The 17,013-nt window shown below is 40.7% G+C and overlaps 1 protein-coding gene across 1 annotated transcript in view; it reads right to left on the reverse strand.

Annotated features, from left to right (window-relative positions):
- The window catches only part of ADAM32 (ADAM metallopeptidase domain 32), a 380,224-nt gene that overhangs the window by 141,449 nt on the left and 221,762 nt on the right, over nucleotides 1–17,013 (reverse strand). The window contains exon 11 of the mRNA XM_053578831.1: nucleotides 2,197–2,374. Coding sequence (XP_053434806.1) covers nucleotides 2,197–2,374 — 178 coding nt within the window. The remainder of the gene's footprint in view (nucleotides 1–2,196; nucleotides 2,375–17,013) is intronic.

Below are 17,013 nucleotides of genomic sequence, written 5' to 3' on the forward strand. Positions count from 1 at the left end.
GTCACCCTCCCTCCAAGCCAGTAGGAGTAGAGCGGGACAGAGCCTCCTGGAAGAGGCTGCAGGGCTTAGATGCCAGACCAAGTTACACCACAGGTTGAGAAAAGATCCCCCCTAGCAGGAGGCAGACCCAGCCTAGATACTACCTTACCAATGTTAGTGTAGTTGAGACAGTTTCCTCTTGTGATGGGGGCTGATCACTACCAATTCAGTGTGCCACACAGTGCAAAGGCCCCTCTTAGTTCTCATCAGATGTGAGCAGACAGGTCCTGTCTCCCTTCCTTGTGGCCAGCTGGCTGTGAACCCCCCATTCCCCCCAGTTTCCAGTGATAGAGTAAGTGGCCTCTGTAACCCTTATTTCCATGGTAGCCATGGGGGCTGGGTCCATGGGGGTAGGATCTAAAGCTCCTTTGCTTCTCTAATGTCTGCAGGTGGGGCAGCCTTCCAGGCTGTCTGAGCCAGGCTAGTGTTTTCTACTCATCCATGCAGAGAGAAGCAGGTCTCAGCAGGGGGCAATCTGTCCAACAACCAAAGAAAAAGATAGGGCGGGCTGTGGCCACAAAGCAACTGGAGCCAAAATTGCTCATTATTCTGTCAGGCAGCAGGAGGACCCAGATGAGGATATGCCTAAATGTAGGAAAGCTGTCTTTGGTACTTCCTGGCTGGTCAGAGATCCTGTGGTTCAATACTCTCAGGGGAAACACAAGGTGTTCACCCCTTACCTTTCTATTCAGCTCTGGTCTCCTCCAAGACTGCTATGCTCTATAACTGTTCTCTGCTCTCTCTTCCTCTTTCTCATCTTCATCCTCACACCTTGTCTCAGTGGGGTTGCTGAATGCCTTAATTGTTTCTCCCTGTGATATACTCCCCAATATCAACTACTCCAAGTTCACTTTGGTCCAAGTTTCCTCCTTCTGTTCAGGATCTTCTGATGAAATCTGCCTATGGTCAGCCATCTTGCCCTCATTTCTCCTCTCTTTTATGATTTAAAAGACACTGGGATTTTGTTCATGTCTTACTGCGCTTCAGGAATGGAAGAGAAATACAAAAAAAGTACAGCTAAAAAAGCTACTTTGTTCCGAGGAAGCTGGAACCAGAAAGGGGCTGGACTGCACACATGGAAAAGCCATTTCTATCTATCTTGTAATCAAGAAAATGTATGAAATCAGCAGTATTGCTACAAATATTAAATTATATAGAAGCTTTATACCCTGAGCCTTATGAATTCATTATATTTTCAGGGCTTCCCTATCAAATGAATTATGAAAATCACCTAGGGTAGACTTCAGTATCAACACAGATTCTCTCACCATACAACTGATCATTGTCAATCAATATCCTAAAGCAGTGGTATCCAACCTTTTTGGCACTAAAAACCAGTTTCATGGCAGACAATGTATTCATGGACCAGTGAGAGGGTTGGGGATAGTGGTTTGGGGATGATTCATGCATATTACTTTTATTGTGTACCTTATTTATATTATTATTACATTATAACATATAATTAAATACAACTCACCATAATGCAGAATCACTGGAAGTCCTGAGCTTGTTTTCCTGCAACTAGCAGTTCACATCCTATATTTGCAGCTACTCCCCAATGCTAGCATCACCACCTCAGATCCACCTTAGATCATCAGGCAGTAGATTCTCAGAAGGAGAGAAATTTAGATCTCTTGCCTGCACAGTTTATGGGAGAGTTCATGTTCCTGTAAGAATATAATGCTGTCCCTGAACTGAAAGAGGGCAGATATAAAGCAGAAGCAGAAACTCTAGAAATGGAGGGTGGCTGTAAATACAGACAAATATTTGCTTGTTAACCTTACTAATTTGGGGACCACAACTATAAAGGACATGTGATTGGTTGCTAACACACTAATCTTCAATAAGACAATTATAAAGATCCAAAAGTTATGCAGAGATTTAGAAAGAACTTATATATTTAGTCCAGAACTCAAAACCTTATTCTGGGCTTCTCTTTATTTCCCACCATCAATAATTATTTTATAGTACATTCTAAAAATGTTCAAAACTCTCCCAATCATAAAACCTAGACAACATTTTCTAATATGTATTTCAACTTGATTTTACCTACTCTCAATATTCTGCATAGTACTCATACATATATGAAATATGTAACATTTATGAAAAAGATGAAGATAAACTAACAAATTTATCAATTTCCTGGTTATCACTTACTTCTGGAGTTCCACAATCACAGCCTTCATTTCCCTCTACTATACGATTGCCACAGACAGCTCCGCCACCAGCCTGCAGTTGTGGCTTATTCTGAAGACATCTGGCACCCACATTCGAAACAAAATGTTTAAAATCATTCAAACTGCAAGTGCTGAAAGTCTTCATGCCACTGGATTGCCTAAAGATGAATTCACAAAATATCATTGGCAGTGTACCTCTGCACATACAATTCTATACCATATAAATTAATTTCAAAATGTTAAGTTTATTATTTTTTGAGACAGAGTCTCACTCCATTGCCCAGGCCGGAATGTGCAGGGTGTGATCATAACTCTCTATAGCCACCAACTCCTGGCCTCAGCAATCCTCCTACCTCAGCCTCTCAAGTAGCAGGCATTATAGGCATGTGCCAGGATGACTGCTAATTTTAATTTTTTTTAATATTTTGTAGAGACAGCACCTCTCTATGTTGACCAGGATGGTCTAGAACTCCAAGCCTCAAGCAATCCTCCTATCCTGGCCTTTCAAACTGCTAGGAATATAAGCATAAACCATAGCACTCAGCCCCAAAATGTTGCATTTAAGAGGCAATAATAAATGTTTTTAATACATGCTTAGAGGTCAAAATCACTATGGAGGACATCATGTGACTTTGTTCACTGGAATACATGTCGTTATGAAAACAAAATTAAGTGCCCCCTCAAAAAAAACCATAAAACCAATTTAAGAATAGGCAAAGTCCTGGTAGCCCACCTCTCCCAAGCCATCAGGTGAGAGGAAAGGTGGTCTGGACCTTCCCCGTGTGTGGATTATTGGTGTGGACGGACAGCTTGAGACACTCAGCGAACTGGCGGATTGCTATATATGAGGGGTAATTTAAAATCACAGACTCTGTTGTAGAGATTCTTCCCTGCTTGGCTGTGCTAACCAGCAGGCCCCTCCCTTACGGAGGACAGCAGCTTGCAAATGCTGACAAAACCCAATTGACGAATATTTATTCCTGAACTGAGGGAGGCATCCGAAAGGAGAGCCACTCAAAACTACAGGGAGCTGGGCAACCTGTTGGACAATTGAAGGGAAGGGATCCCACCCAGGACACAGACATTTTGAACTACCCAAAATGGCAGCCCCTTCCCCCAGACCAGGAGCCAGAGCATTCCTGGGGGAGAATGTTGGAGGGGGTTGGCGGGTCAGGCTGCATGGCGAACAGGCAGGTCCCGATCCAAAAGGGAAATTCTGAACCATAAAACTCAGAATAAGGTCCCAGAGCACTCCAACCATGGGAACCAGCTACAGCTGCTTCAGCTGTGGACCCGCCAGCAACCTAGGATCCCAGCAGCACCCTCCCCCACAGCTGAATGCAGTTGCCAGTTTGCAGGAGAACCTGGGAGCAGAGTGGAAAGATTTAAGAAGCGTGGACTCCTGCACTGAGTGGGAAGGTCAGTCGCGAGTGCTGTCTGGAGTAGAACAGCCGAGGTTACAAAATACTTAGGTGACAAACTTTTACAGAAACTCCAAAATGGCAATCAGGCCATGGAAGGCAGTTACCATGGTAACAGTATAAACTGTGAATCAGGTATGAGCCTGGGAACCACTCACAGCGCCAGCCGGTGTCCAGAAAGTATATTGCACTATGAATATATTCCTATGAAAGTTGATCCTTACATCATACACATAGATGTATATGTGTATATTTCTACATACAAGAATAATATTTTTGTAGTTGGTGCCTTTTTTTCTTTTTTTTTTGTTTTGTTCTGTTTTTTCCTCACCATTTTCTTGGAGGAACTTTTATTAATTTTTTATTATTACTTTTTATATAGATAAATTTTTTATTTTCATTTTTTCTAATTTTAATTTCTCCTTTCTTCTCTTTTAACTTTTCTACGAACACCACATTTTTCTGTTTTTTTTTTATTTTTATCAACTATTTTACGATTATCACTATTTTTATTGCAGTTGTATTTATGTTGCTGTTGTCGTGGGTGTTGTAAGCATGTCTACATGTCTCCGTCTGTTTCTGTATCCATGGGTTCGTGTGTCTGGTAGCCTTTGTATCTCTCTATTTGCTCATTTGCTCTCAATGAGTTCAGTGGTACAACCTGCAACTCTGAGCTCCCAGCACTTCTCTGCACTCTCACTCTGAGGTCTGCAGGCCTACCATCCAGGAGTCCAGATTCTTGGTTGATTTCTTGAGAGGTACAGACAGGACCTGAACTGCAGCTAGACAGTGCTGATTCTGCAGCACAGGAGTGAGGAGACGATGGTCAGCTAAGAGGGAATTATGCCAGAGTGGCAGTGCCCCAGGTGTAGAGCAGCAGCCATCGTTAGCAATAACAAGGCCCACCCCCAGATATCCAGTAGCTACTCCTCCAGTCTCCCTGGGCAACCAGATGAGGCTGAGCATCTTCTCAGACGGCAGCTATCACGGAACAGACCTGGGTCTGAAACACAGGCTCCATGAGTAAAGGGTTTGCCTGAGGTGGTACTGGCCTGGGTAGAACGTGGCGACTAGAAAATGCACCTGCAGAGCTGGGAAACTCCCAGGGTGGGCCTGATTCAGAGGACCACTTTACTGAGCCTAAGACACACGCGGCTCTCAGGGGATCATCAGCCAATAGACAAAGGAGGCCAAGAGGCTACACCTGACAACTAATCGTGCTACAAATACAAACCTGGAGGAGTAAAGACAGGGCCTGAGGCACAGGTTCTGGGAACTCAAATCAGCCTCTCCTCTGCAGAGAAATTTAGCAGGGTCAGAAACAAACTCCCACAGAGTTGTTCCATTCAGCCAGTAACATAAACTAAGGGTGGGGCTGGAACTGAGTGAACACCCCCAGCATCCATCAAGTGCACGAGGTTCACAGGCCTCATACCCCCTGCTGGATAGAGGCAGAAAGCAGTGGCCTGGATGAGCAGATACAGACTTCCCTGTGATTTAGGCAGGTGCAAACCTCTGGAGTATCTGCTCACTGCAGACAAATGACTGGGTCACAGCCCTGTGGGGCTAGCAGCAACTGGGTGTGACTGAGCTGCAAGGTGGGGAAGGAGGCATCAACCTTCCTAGACTGATCTATTTGCTGGGTGGCTCCTCCTGACTCGACGCAGCACTGGAGCAAGCCATATTAGAGTAGTCACCAGACCACTGTGATCCACTTCCCAGAGACCTCTTAAACTCTCCCACCTGAGACAGGTGCTGACTGAAACAATTGATTTAGACCTTTTGAATTGAGCTATTAGCCTGAGTATATTCAGGTAGTGCCCTGGTTGTGTGGTTGTAGGAAGATTTGATTTTCCTTTTCCAATTGTTGCCCAGTGGGCAGGGTGACTTAATTGCTGGTATTTCGCCACAGCTGAGACCTCAACCCAGAGTAACTGTTTCAGTAGGGTTGAAAAGAAACAAGCTGAGAACAGGACCGAACCACATAGCCCCACCACACCAAACAGGTCCCCAGTTTCTCAGGCCATAGCACTGTACAGGTCCTCGACAAACCTCCAGGGGAAAAATCAAAGAGAGTAAAATAATAATGGGGCAGAATCAGTGAAAAAACCCTGATAACATGAATAACCAGATTAGATCAAACCCCACCCCCAAAGGAAAGATATGGCAAATGTAATTGAAAATCCCATTCACAAACAAATGGCTGAGATGCCAGAAACCGAATTCAGAATTTGGATGGCAAACAAGATTAACAAAACGGAATTAGGAATTCGAGGTGAAATTCAGAAGTTGTCTCAAGAATTTAACGAATTTAAAGACAAAACCACCAAGGACTTAGACACACTGACACAAGAATTTGCAGCCCTCAAAGATCTGAAAAATACAGTAGAATCCCTCAGTAACAGAGTGGAGCAAGCAGAAGAAAAGATCTCTGACATTGAAGACAAAGCATTTGAATGCTTCCAAACTCTCAAACAGGAAGAGAAATGGAGAGCAAAAATGTATCATTCTCTCAGAGAGCTCTGGGATAATGCGAAGAAGGTTAATATCCAAATAATTGGAATTCCTGAAAATGATGAGTTTGCCTCACTGGGCACAGAGGCCCTTCTGCATGAAATTATGAAAGAGAATTTTAGATACATGCCTAGAGACTCTGAAATTCAGATAGCAGACAGCTTCAGACCCCAGCATGACTCAACTCCAATAAGACATCCCCCAGGCATATCATAATTAACTTCACTAAAATTAATATGAAGGAAAAGATTCTCAAAGCTGCCACGTGAAAGAAAGCCATTACCTACAAAGGGAAGAATATTAGAATGACTGCAGATCTCTCTGCTGAAAATTTTCAAGCCAGAAGAGGGTGGTCATCAACTTTTAATCTCCAAAAACAAAATAATTTTCAACCCAGGATCTTGTATCCAGCTAAACTGAGTTTCATTTATGATGGAGAAATTAAATACTTTAATGAAACTCATATGTTGAAGAACTTTGCCACAACTAAACCACCTCTTCAGGATATTTTCAGACCTATCCTCCATAACGACCAACCCAATCCTATACCACAAAAGTAAACTCACTAAGAAACTTTGGATCAAACTCCAACTTCCACACTGGAAAAAGGATTAAACATGTCCACTGGACTTTTGAAAAACTCGACACCCAAATTTTCACCAGACTTATCAACATTCTCCATTAATGTGAAGGCTTAAACTGTCCTCTAAAGAGGCATAGGTTAGCTGACTGGATACAAAAACTCAGGCAAGATATTTGCTGCATACAAGAGTCACATCTTAACTTAAAAGACAAATACAGACTCAGGGTGAAAGGATGGTCATCCATATTTCAGGCAAATAGTAATCAGAAAAAAGCAGGTGTCATAATTTCATTTGCAGATACAATAGGCTTTAAACCAACAAAAGGAAGAAAGGACAAGAATCATCACTTCATAATTGTTAAAGGTAATACTAAATATGATGAGATTTCAATTATTAACATCTATAGACCCAACCAGAATACACCTCAATTTATAAGAGAAACTCTAACTGATATGAACAACTTTATTTCCTCCAGCTCCATAATAGTCGGAGATTTCACACTCCTTTGGCAGTGTAGGATCGACCCTACAAGAAGCTGAGCAAAGAAATTTTAGATTTAAACCTAACCATTTGTATCTAGCAGACATCTACAGAAAATTTCATCCGAACAAAACTGAATACACATACTTTTCATCAGACCACGGAATTTACTCCAAAATTGATCACATCATAAGACACAAGTCTAACCTCAGTATATTTAAAAGAATAGAAATTATTCCTTGCATCTTCTTGGACCAGCATGGAATAAAACTTGAGCTGCGTAACAACAGGAATCTGCATACACATACCAAAAAATGGAAGTTAAATAACATTATGCTGAATGATAGTTGGGTCAGAGATGAGATTAAGAAAGAAATTGCCAATTTTTTGGAACACAACAACAATGAAGACACAAACTATCAAAACCTCTGGGACAGTGCAAAGGCAGTTCTAAGAGGGAAATTTATAGAACTGCAAGCCTTCCTCAAGAGAACGGAAAGAGAGGAAGTTAACAACTTACTGGAACATCTCAAGCAACAGGAAAAGGAAGAACATTCCAACCCAAAACCCTGTAGAAGAGAAGAAATAACCAAAATTAGAGCAGAATTAAATGAAATTGAAAACAAAAGAATAATACAACAGATCAATAAATCAAAAAGCTGGTTTTTTGAAAAGGTCAATAAAATAGATAAACTTTTGGCCAATCTATTCAGGAAAAACAGAGTAAACTTTCTAATCTCGTCAATCAGAAACAACAAAGACGAAATAACAACGGACTCCTCGGAAATAAAAAAAAATCCTTAATGAATATTACAAGAAACTTTATTCTCAGAAATATGAAAATCTGAAGGAAATTGACCAATGCTTGGAAGCTTGTCACCTTCCAAGACTTAGCCAGAATCAAGTGGAAATGTTGAACAGGCACATATCCAGTTCGAAAATAGTATCAACCAAACAAAACCTCCCTAAAAAGAAAATCCTGGGACCAGATGGTTTCACATCAGAATTCTACCAAACCTTTAAAGAGGAATTAGTACCTATATTACTCAATCTGTTCCAAAAGGTAGAAAAAGAAGGAAGACTACCCAACACGTTCTATGAAGCAAACATCACCCTGATCCCCAAACCAGGAAAAGACCTAACAAGAAAAGAAAATTATAGACCAATATCACTAATGAATATAGATGCAAAAATATTCAACAAGATCCTAACAAACAGAATCGAGCAACACATCAAACAAAGTATACATCATCACCAAGTCGGTTTTATCCCAGGGTCTCAAGGCTGGTTCAATATACATACATCTATAAATGTAATTCAGGACATAAACAAATTAAAAAACAAAGACCATATGATTCTTTCAAATGATGCAGATAAAGCTTTTGATAATATAACAGCATATGTTCATGATCAGAACACTTAAGAAAATTGGTACAGAAGGGACAATTCTTAAACCGACACAGGCCATCATTTCCTCTTAGATCAGGAACCAGACAAGGCTGCCCATTCTCTCCATTGCTTTTTAACATTGTAATGGAAGTTTTAGCCACCACAATTAGGGAAGAAAAGGTGATTAAGAGTATCCATATAGGGTCAGAAGAGATCAAACTTTCGCTCTTCGCAGATGATATAATTGTATATCTGGAAAACACTAGGGACTCTACTACAAAACTCTTAGAAGTGATCAAGGAATACAGCAGCATCTCAGGTTAAAAAATCAACATTCATAAATCGGTAGCCTTTATATACACCAACAATAGTCAAGTTGAAAAAACAGTTAAGGACTCTATCCCATTTACAGTAGTGCCAAAGAAGATGAAATATTTGGGAATTTATCTAACCAAGGACATGAAAGATCTCTATAAAGAGAACTATGAAACTCTAAGAAAAAAATAGCTGAAAATGTTAACAAATGGAAAAACATAGCATGCTCATGGCTGGGAAGAATCAACGTTGTTAAAATGTCCATACTACTCAAAGCAATATATAATTTCAACACAATCCCTATTAAAGCTCCACTGTCATATTTAAAAGATTTGTAAAAACAATACTTCGTTTTATATGGAATCAGAGAAAACCTCGAATAGCCAAGACAATACAAAGAAATAAAAACAAAGCAGGAGGAATCACGCTGCCAGACCTCAGACTATACAACAAATCAATAGTGATCAAAACAGCATGGTATTGGCACAAAAACAGAAAAGTAGATGTCTGGAACAGACTAGAGAACAAAGAGATGAATCCAGCTACTTACTGTTATTTAATCTTCGACAAGCCAATTAAAAACATTCAGTGGGGAAAAGATTCCCTATTTAACAAATGGTGCTGGGTGAACTGGCTGGCAACCTGTAAAAGCTGAAACTAGACCCACACCTTTCACCATTAACTAAGATAGTCTCTCACTGGATCAAAGATTTAAACTTAAGACATGAACTATAAAAATACTAGAGGAGAGTGCTGGGAAAACCCTTGAAGAAATCAGTCTGGGTGAGTATTTTATGAGGAGGACCCCCAGGGCAATTGAAGCAGCTTCAAAAATATACTACTGGGACTTGATCAAACTAAAAAAGGTTATGTCTCTGACAAAGGTTTAATAACCAGAATCCACAGAGAACTCATTAGCAAGAAAAGAACAAGGGATCCCATCGCAGGCTGGGCAAGGGACTTGAAGAGAAACTTCTCTGAAGAAGACAGGCACATGGCCTTCAGACATATGAAAAAATGCTCATCATCTTTAATCATCAGAGAAATGCAAATCAAAACTACTTTGAGATATCATCTAACTCCAGTGAAACTAGCCTACATCACAAAATCCCAAGACCAGAGATGTTGGTGTGGATGTGGAGAAAAGGGAACACTTTTGCACTGCTGGTGGGAATGCAAATTAATACATTCCTTTTGGAAAGAGATATGGAGAACACTTAGAGATCTAAAAATAGATCTGCCATTCAATCCTATATTCCCTCTATTGGGCATATACCCAGAAGACCAAAAATCACATCATAACAAAGATATTTGTATCAGAATGTTTATTGCAGCCCTATTCTTAATTGCTAAGTCATGGAAAAAGCCCAAGTGCCCATCGAGCCACCAATGGATTAATAAATTGTGGTAGTTGTACACCATGGAATATTATGCAGTCTTAAAAAAAGATGGAGACTACCTCTTTCATGTTTACATGGATGGAGCTGGAACATATTCTTCTTAGTAAAGTGTCTCAAGAATGGAAGAAAAAGTACCCAATGTACTCACCCTTATTATGAAACTAATGTAGGACCTTCACATGAAAGCTATAACCCAGTTACAACCGAAGAATAAGGAGAAGGGGGAAAGGGAGGGGAGGGAGGGGGAGGTTGGTGGAGGGAGGGGGATTAATGGGATTACACCTGTGGTGCATCTTAGAAGGGTATATGTGAATCCTAGTAAATGTGGAATGTAAAGGTCTCAGCAAAATAACCAAGAGAATAATATGAAGGCTATGTTAACCAGTGTGATGAAAATGTGTCAAACAGTCTATGAACCAAGTGTATTGTGCCCTATGATCATACTAATGTACACAGCTATGATTTAATAAATAAATAAATAAATAAATAAGTAAAATAAAAACAGCAAACATAAAAAAAAGGTGGGGGGGAGGCTAGATGGCCAACTGGAGCCAGCTTTCCACAGAGCCTCCCGTCCAGAAGGAGAATTGAAGGACAGATGTTTCGCAAGTAAGCCGATGGTTTGGAGCCGAGCCAAGAAAGAAGGTTGAAGAATACATATCAACCCTGCTGAGGTGCACTTCAACCCCAAGGAAATAAACAATAGGTAAAAAATCCATTGCCACGCAGATGGGATTCCCCTCCTACAAGAGAATGACTCGCAGGATACTCTATACAAACAAGCGAGCAGAGTTAAGATCCCCTTCTATTTTATCCCACAGGAGAGACCCTCTAAAAATCGGAACTTCTTCTCTACAGAGGACTTACCAATGTGCCATGGCACTCTCCCACCAGGCATAAAACTGTATAAAACTGTATATATTCTCTCCCTGCAATTCTGAACTCCCAGCACTCTCCCCCCACTCTCACCCCAAGGTCTGGAAGCTTGTCCCCCATGGAGTCCAGATTCTTGGGCATTTTCTCAAGAGGTATGGACAGGGTGTTGGCAGTTGCTGGTCCGTGCTGATCCTGTGCCATGTTAGTAAGGAGAAGATGGTCAACTGAGAAGGAACCATACAGAAGAAGGAGAGATGGTGCCCCCGAGGCACAGAGCAGCAGTGGCTGGAAGAATAGGGCTCACACCTGATGGAAACACAGGCAGTACCTACCTAGGCCAGGTTGAGGACTAGAGTACACTCAGGCAGACACAGCATACTCCCAGGGCAGGGCTGAACCAGAAGGACTGCTTTAATGAGCCCAAGATGCATCCAGCCCTCAGGGGATCATAGTTGAGACAAAGGCAGGCAGGAAGAGGCAGAAACCGAGGGCTGAGCATGAGCTCTAGCTGCGCCCACCACAACACAGACTGCAGCCAAGGCAGATACTCCAGCTCCACGCAGCAGCACAGACAGGGGCTGAGTTGCAGTTTCTGTGAACTCAAACAGTGTCTGATCCGCAGGGGAATATAGCCAGAACAGAAAAAATCCTGCAAAGTTGTTCTGTTCTGTCACCAACATCAATCAGGGGCAGAGCTGGAACTGAGTGAAACCCCCCCCCCATCTCCATTAAGCAAGCAAGGTTGTCAGGCCTCAGCTCCCCCTTGCCAGATAGTGGCAGAGATCTGTGGCCTGGTAAAACTTTTCACACATGCCAAGAGATTCTGAAATTCAGAGAGCAGACAGTTTCAGAACCCCAGCATGACTCAAGCTGAATAAGACTTCCCCTAGGCACATTATAATTAACTTCACCAAAATTAAAATGAAGGAGAATCCATATAGAAGCACCCATATAGAAGAAAACCACAAGGGTAAGAATATTAGATTGACTGCAGATCTCTCTGCTGAAAACTTTCAAGCTTGAAGAGGATGGTCATCTACTTTTAATCTCCTAAAACAAAATGACTTTCAACCCAGGATCCTGTATCCAGTGAAACTCAGTTTCATCTATGATGGAGAAATTAAATACTTTAATGACATTCACATGTCGAAGAAATTTGCCATAACTAAACCAGGTCTCTTGGATATTCTTAGACCTATCCTACATAATGACCCGTGCAATCCTCCACCACAAAAGTAAACTTACTCAGAAACTTTTGATCAAATTCCAACTTTCACAGTGGTGAAATGATTAAAAATGTCCACTGAAACTTTGAAAAACTCGATACCCAAAATACTACCAGGCTTATCAATATTTACAATTAATATAAATTGCTTAAATGGCCCTCTAAAGATGCAGAGGTTAGCTAACTGGATACAAAAACTCGGGCCAGATATCTGTTCCATACAAGAATCTCATCTCACCTTAAAAAATAAATATAGTCTTAGGGTGAAGGGATGGTCATCTATAACTCAGGCAAATGGAAATCAGAAAAAGGAGGTTGCAATTTTATTGGCAGATGCAATAGGCTTTATACCAACAAAAGTAAAGAAGGATAAGGTAGGACACTTCATATTTGTTAAGGGTTAACACACAACATGATGAGATTTCAATTATTAACATTTATGCACCCAACCAGAATTCACCTCTATTTATAAGAGAGACTCTAAAAGACATGAGCAACTTGATTTCCTCCAGCAACATGATAGTCAAAGATGTTAACACTCCTTTGGCAGTGTTGGATAGATCCTCCAAAAAGAAGGTAAGCAAAGACATTTTAGACTTAAACTTAACCATTGAACAATTGGATTTTATAGACATCTACAGAACAATTCATCCTAACAAAACTGAATACAAATTCTCCTCGTGAGCCCATGGAATATACTCCAAAATTGATCACATCTTACATCACAAGTCTAACCTCAGCAAATTTAAAAGAATAGAAATACTTCCTTGCATCTTCTCAGATCATCATGGGACAAAAGTTGAACTCAATAACAACAAGAATCTTCATAATCATAGAAAAACATGAAAACCAAATAACCTTATGCTGAAGAATAGCTGGGCCATAGACAAGATTAGGAAGGAATTAACCAAAGTTATCCAGAAGACCAAAAATCACATCATAACAAAGATATTTGTACCAGAAAGTTTATTGCAGCCCAAGTCATCATCGCTAAGTCATCAAAAAAGCCCAAGTGCCCATCGACCCATGAATGGATTAATAAATTGTGGTATATGTACACCATGGAATATTATGCAGCCTTAAAGAAAGATGGAGACTTTACTTCTTTCATGTTTACATGGATGGAGAAGGAACATATTCTTCTTAGTAAAGTATCTCAAGAATGGAAGAAAAAGTATCCAATGTACTCATCCCTACTATGAAACTCATTTATGGCTTTCATATGAAAGCTATAACCTAAGAATATGAGGAAGGGGGAGAAGGAGGGTAGGGAGGGGTGATGATGGGCGGAGGGAGAGTGATTGGTGGGATTACACCTATGCATCTTACAAGGGTACATGTGAAACTCAGTAAATGTATAATATAAATATCTTAACACAATAACTAAGAAAATACCAAGAAGGCTATGTTAACCAGTGTGATGAAAATATGTCAAATCGTCTATAAAACCAGTGTATGGTGCCCCATGATTGTATTAATGTACACAGCTATGATTTAATAATAAAATAAAAATAAATAAATGAAATTATAATCTAAAAAAAAAAGAAAAATTCTGCAGTTTGGTCTTGCCAATACTATTTTCCTAGGGCCAGAATTAGAAATATCTTTTAGCCCCTGTGAGCCAGAACACTGCTGTAGCCTACCTGCCAGACCATAGATGTGTCTTGCCAGCTCTCAGCAAAATAAAAAATAAAGAAAGAAAAAATAAATAATAAGAATATAAGAATGAATAAAGGAAATTAAAAATACCATTGTATCTAATAGAGGAGAGAGAAGGAAGTGGATTGTAAAGAAAGAAAGGAGAGAGGCGGAGCAAGATGGCAGCTAAGTAGCAGCTTCCTTGCATCTGGGCAAAGTGAGTCTGGGGAGATAGGACTCCAGGCATCTCTGGATGGTGGTATCTGCCTATCATCACCCCTGTGAGGATACAGGGAGTCAGCGAGAGACTTCTGAACCCCAAGAGGAGGACTAAAACAGTGGATTAACGGCAAGTATCACGTGTGTTCAATCTGTCTAAACCCGCCCGCAATTGTAGTTCAGTAACAGCGAGACTGCAAACCAGAAAGGCCTTACCTGTGAACTGTTTTGGTGTCTTTGGACTTGGCACTCAGTTGAACTGCCTTGGGGAGACCCTGCACGGGAATGCAAAGAACTTTGGCCATTGTCCACGGCCCCAGTCTGAGCCGCTGAGCCAGACGGAGCTAATAGTGTTTGGCTCTGGGTCACAGGCAGCCATTGTGAGTGATCTGCCCCGGCACGCTTCGCCCTCAGGGTCGCAGAGCTAGAATCGGGTGGGAGATGGTAACCCAGCGACCAAGTAGCCTAAAGATGGGTCTGAGCCACCTTGCAGCCCTAACCCTCAGGGGCAGAGTGAGACCGGTTTTGGCACCCTGGGAAAGTGGATAGCCACTTCAGCAGTGATTCCAGTGACAAACACTATCCTGGGAAAGCTTCTGCTCAGCAAGCTTACAAGTTCAAAGTGCCTTTTAAGTGGGCTGAAGAGAGATTTAGGGTGTCTACCTGCTGGGGTTTGAGAAATCAGCAGCCTCCAGTCGTATCAGAACTGTGATTAATATCTCATACACCAGAAGACCACATGTTGCCCAGACAATATTAAATAACATATACATACTGCTTTGTTTTTGGTTGTCTTTTTCTTTTTTTTTTTTTTTTTGGTTTGGTTTTTTTTTGTTTATTTTGATGTTCTTGATGTTGTTTTGTTTTTAAATTACAACCTTTTCCATTCAGATCCTTTTTCTTTCTCAATTTTTCTAGTTTAATTATAATATCCCATTGCTGCCTTTTTCAAAAATTAGAACTTCATTTTTGCTAGTGTTTCTACCGCTACTATTTGGTTTTTCACCCAATTTTATCTCGTAAAGTTTTCTGTTTGCTTGTTTTGGTTTGATTTATAGCATTTTTGTCTTTCCTCTCTACTTCATGGAGGTGGGGTAGTGTGTCTGATCAGGTTAGCAAAGAGCTGCTGACCTCAAGGGAACCACCCAATTGGGCACCCCAGAAGGTGGGGTTTATTTAAGGTTGGGTCAAAGTACCCTACTGTACACCTATATTGCTCTGTCTCCCTCTTTCTGTGCCTCTCTTCTTTTTGTCAATATTCCTTTTAGCCACCCCCTCTCCTTTCTCTATTTTTTTTTTCTTATCACTCGGTCCTCCTTTCTTTCATCCCTTTTTTGCTCTTCAAACTTCTCACCCTTGTGGTCCTGTAACCTTTAGTCCACAGGCACGAGAACTTCAAGAGCAAGAGGAAGTGAAAGGAAAATTAGGGCAAGGAAACATATAAAAGAAATCACTCATGAGGAAGAATCAGCAGAAAACTCCAGGCAACATGAAGAACCAGGCCAGAAAAACCACACCAGGGGACAATGAGCTAGCTACTGCAGATGACTCCACCTATAAAGAAATGTTAGGAATGCCAGAAAGGGAATTTAGAATACACATGTTGAAAACAATGAAAGAAATGATGGAAACAATGAAGGAAACTGCTAATAAAGTGTAAAATAATCAAAAGGAAATCCAAAAACAAAATCAAATAAGAGATGCATGATATGAAGAATATAAAAAGGATACAGCAGAGCTGAAGGAACTGAAACAGTCAATTAGGGAACTTAAAGATGCAATGGAAAGTATCAGCAACAGGTTAGGCCATGCAGAAGAAAGAATTTCAGAGGTAGAAGACAAAGTTCTTGAGATAACTCAGATAGTAAAAGAGGCAGAAAAGGAGAGAAAGCAGAACGCTCACTGTCGGACTTATGAGACTTTATGAAGCATTCCAACATATGAGTTATAGGAATCCGAGAAGGGGAAGAAGAATGCTCCAGAGGAATGGAAGCCATACTAGACAATGTTAAAAAAGAAAATTTCCCAAATATCACCAAAGATTCTGACACACTGCTTTCAGAGGGATATTGGACCCCAGGTCGCCTCAACTCTAACCGAGCTTCTCCAAGACACATTGTGATGAACCTGTCCAAAGTCAAGACAAAACAAGAGATTCTGCAAGCCGCCAGGAGTAAGCGCCAGTTCACCTACAGGGGCAAGTCCATCAGAGTGACCGCAGACTTCTCTAATGAAACTTTCCAAGCAAGAACACCATGGTCATCTACCTTTAATCTACTTAAACAGAACAATTTCCAGCCCAGAATTCTGTACCCTTCTAAGCTAAGCTTAAAAATTGACGGAGAAATTAAACCATTTACAGGTATACAAACACTGAGGAAATTTGCCAAAAGACCAGCTATACAGGAAATACTTCAACCTGTTCTGCACAATGACTACCAAAATGGATCAGCAAAAAAGGAAGAACTCAGAAATTAAAGGACAGAACCTAACCTCCATACTGATGCAAAAATAAAACTAAGAAATGGACTCTCACAAAATAAGATGAATAGAATACTACCACACTTATCAATTATCTCAATAAATGTTAATGGCTTGAATTCCCCACTGAAGAGACATAGATTGGCTGACTGGATTAAAAAACACAAGCCATCCATTTGCTGTCTGCAAGAAACACACCTGGCTTCAAAAGACAAATTAAAGCTCCAAGTCAAGGGTTGGAAGACAATTTTTCAG

Source organism: Nycticebus coucang, chromosome 24, assembly GCF_027406575.1.
Source record: "Nycticebus coucang isolate mNycCou1 chromosome 24, mNycCou1.pri, whole genome shotgun sequence".
NCBI lineage: Eukaryota > Metazoa > Chordata > Mammalia > Primates > Lorisidae > Nycticebus > Nycticebus coucang.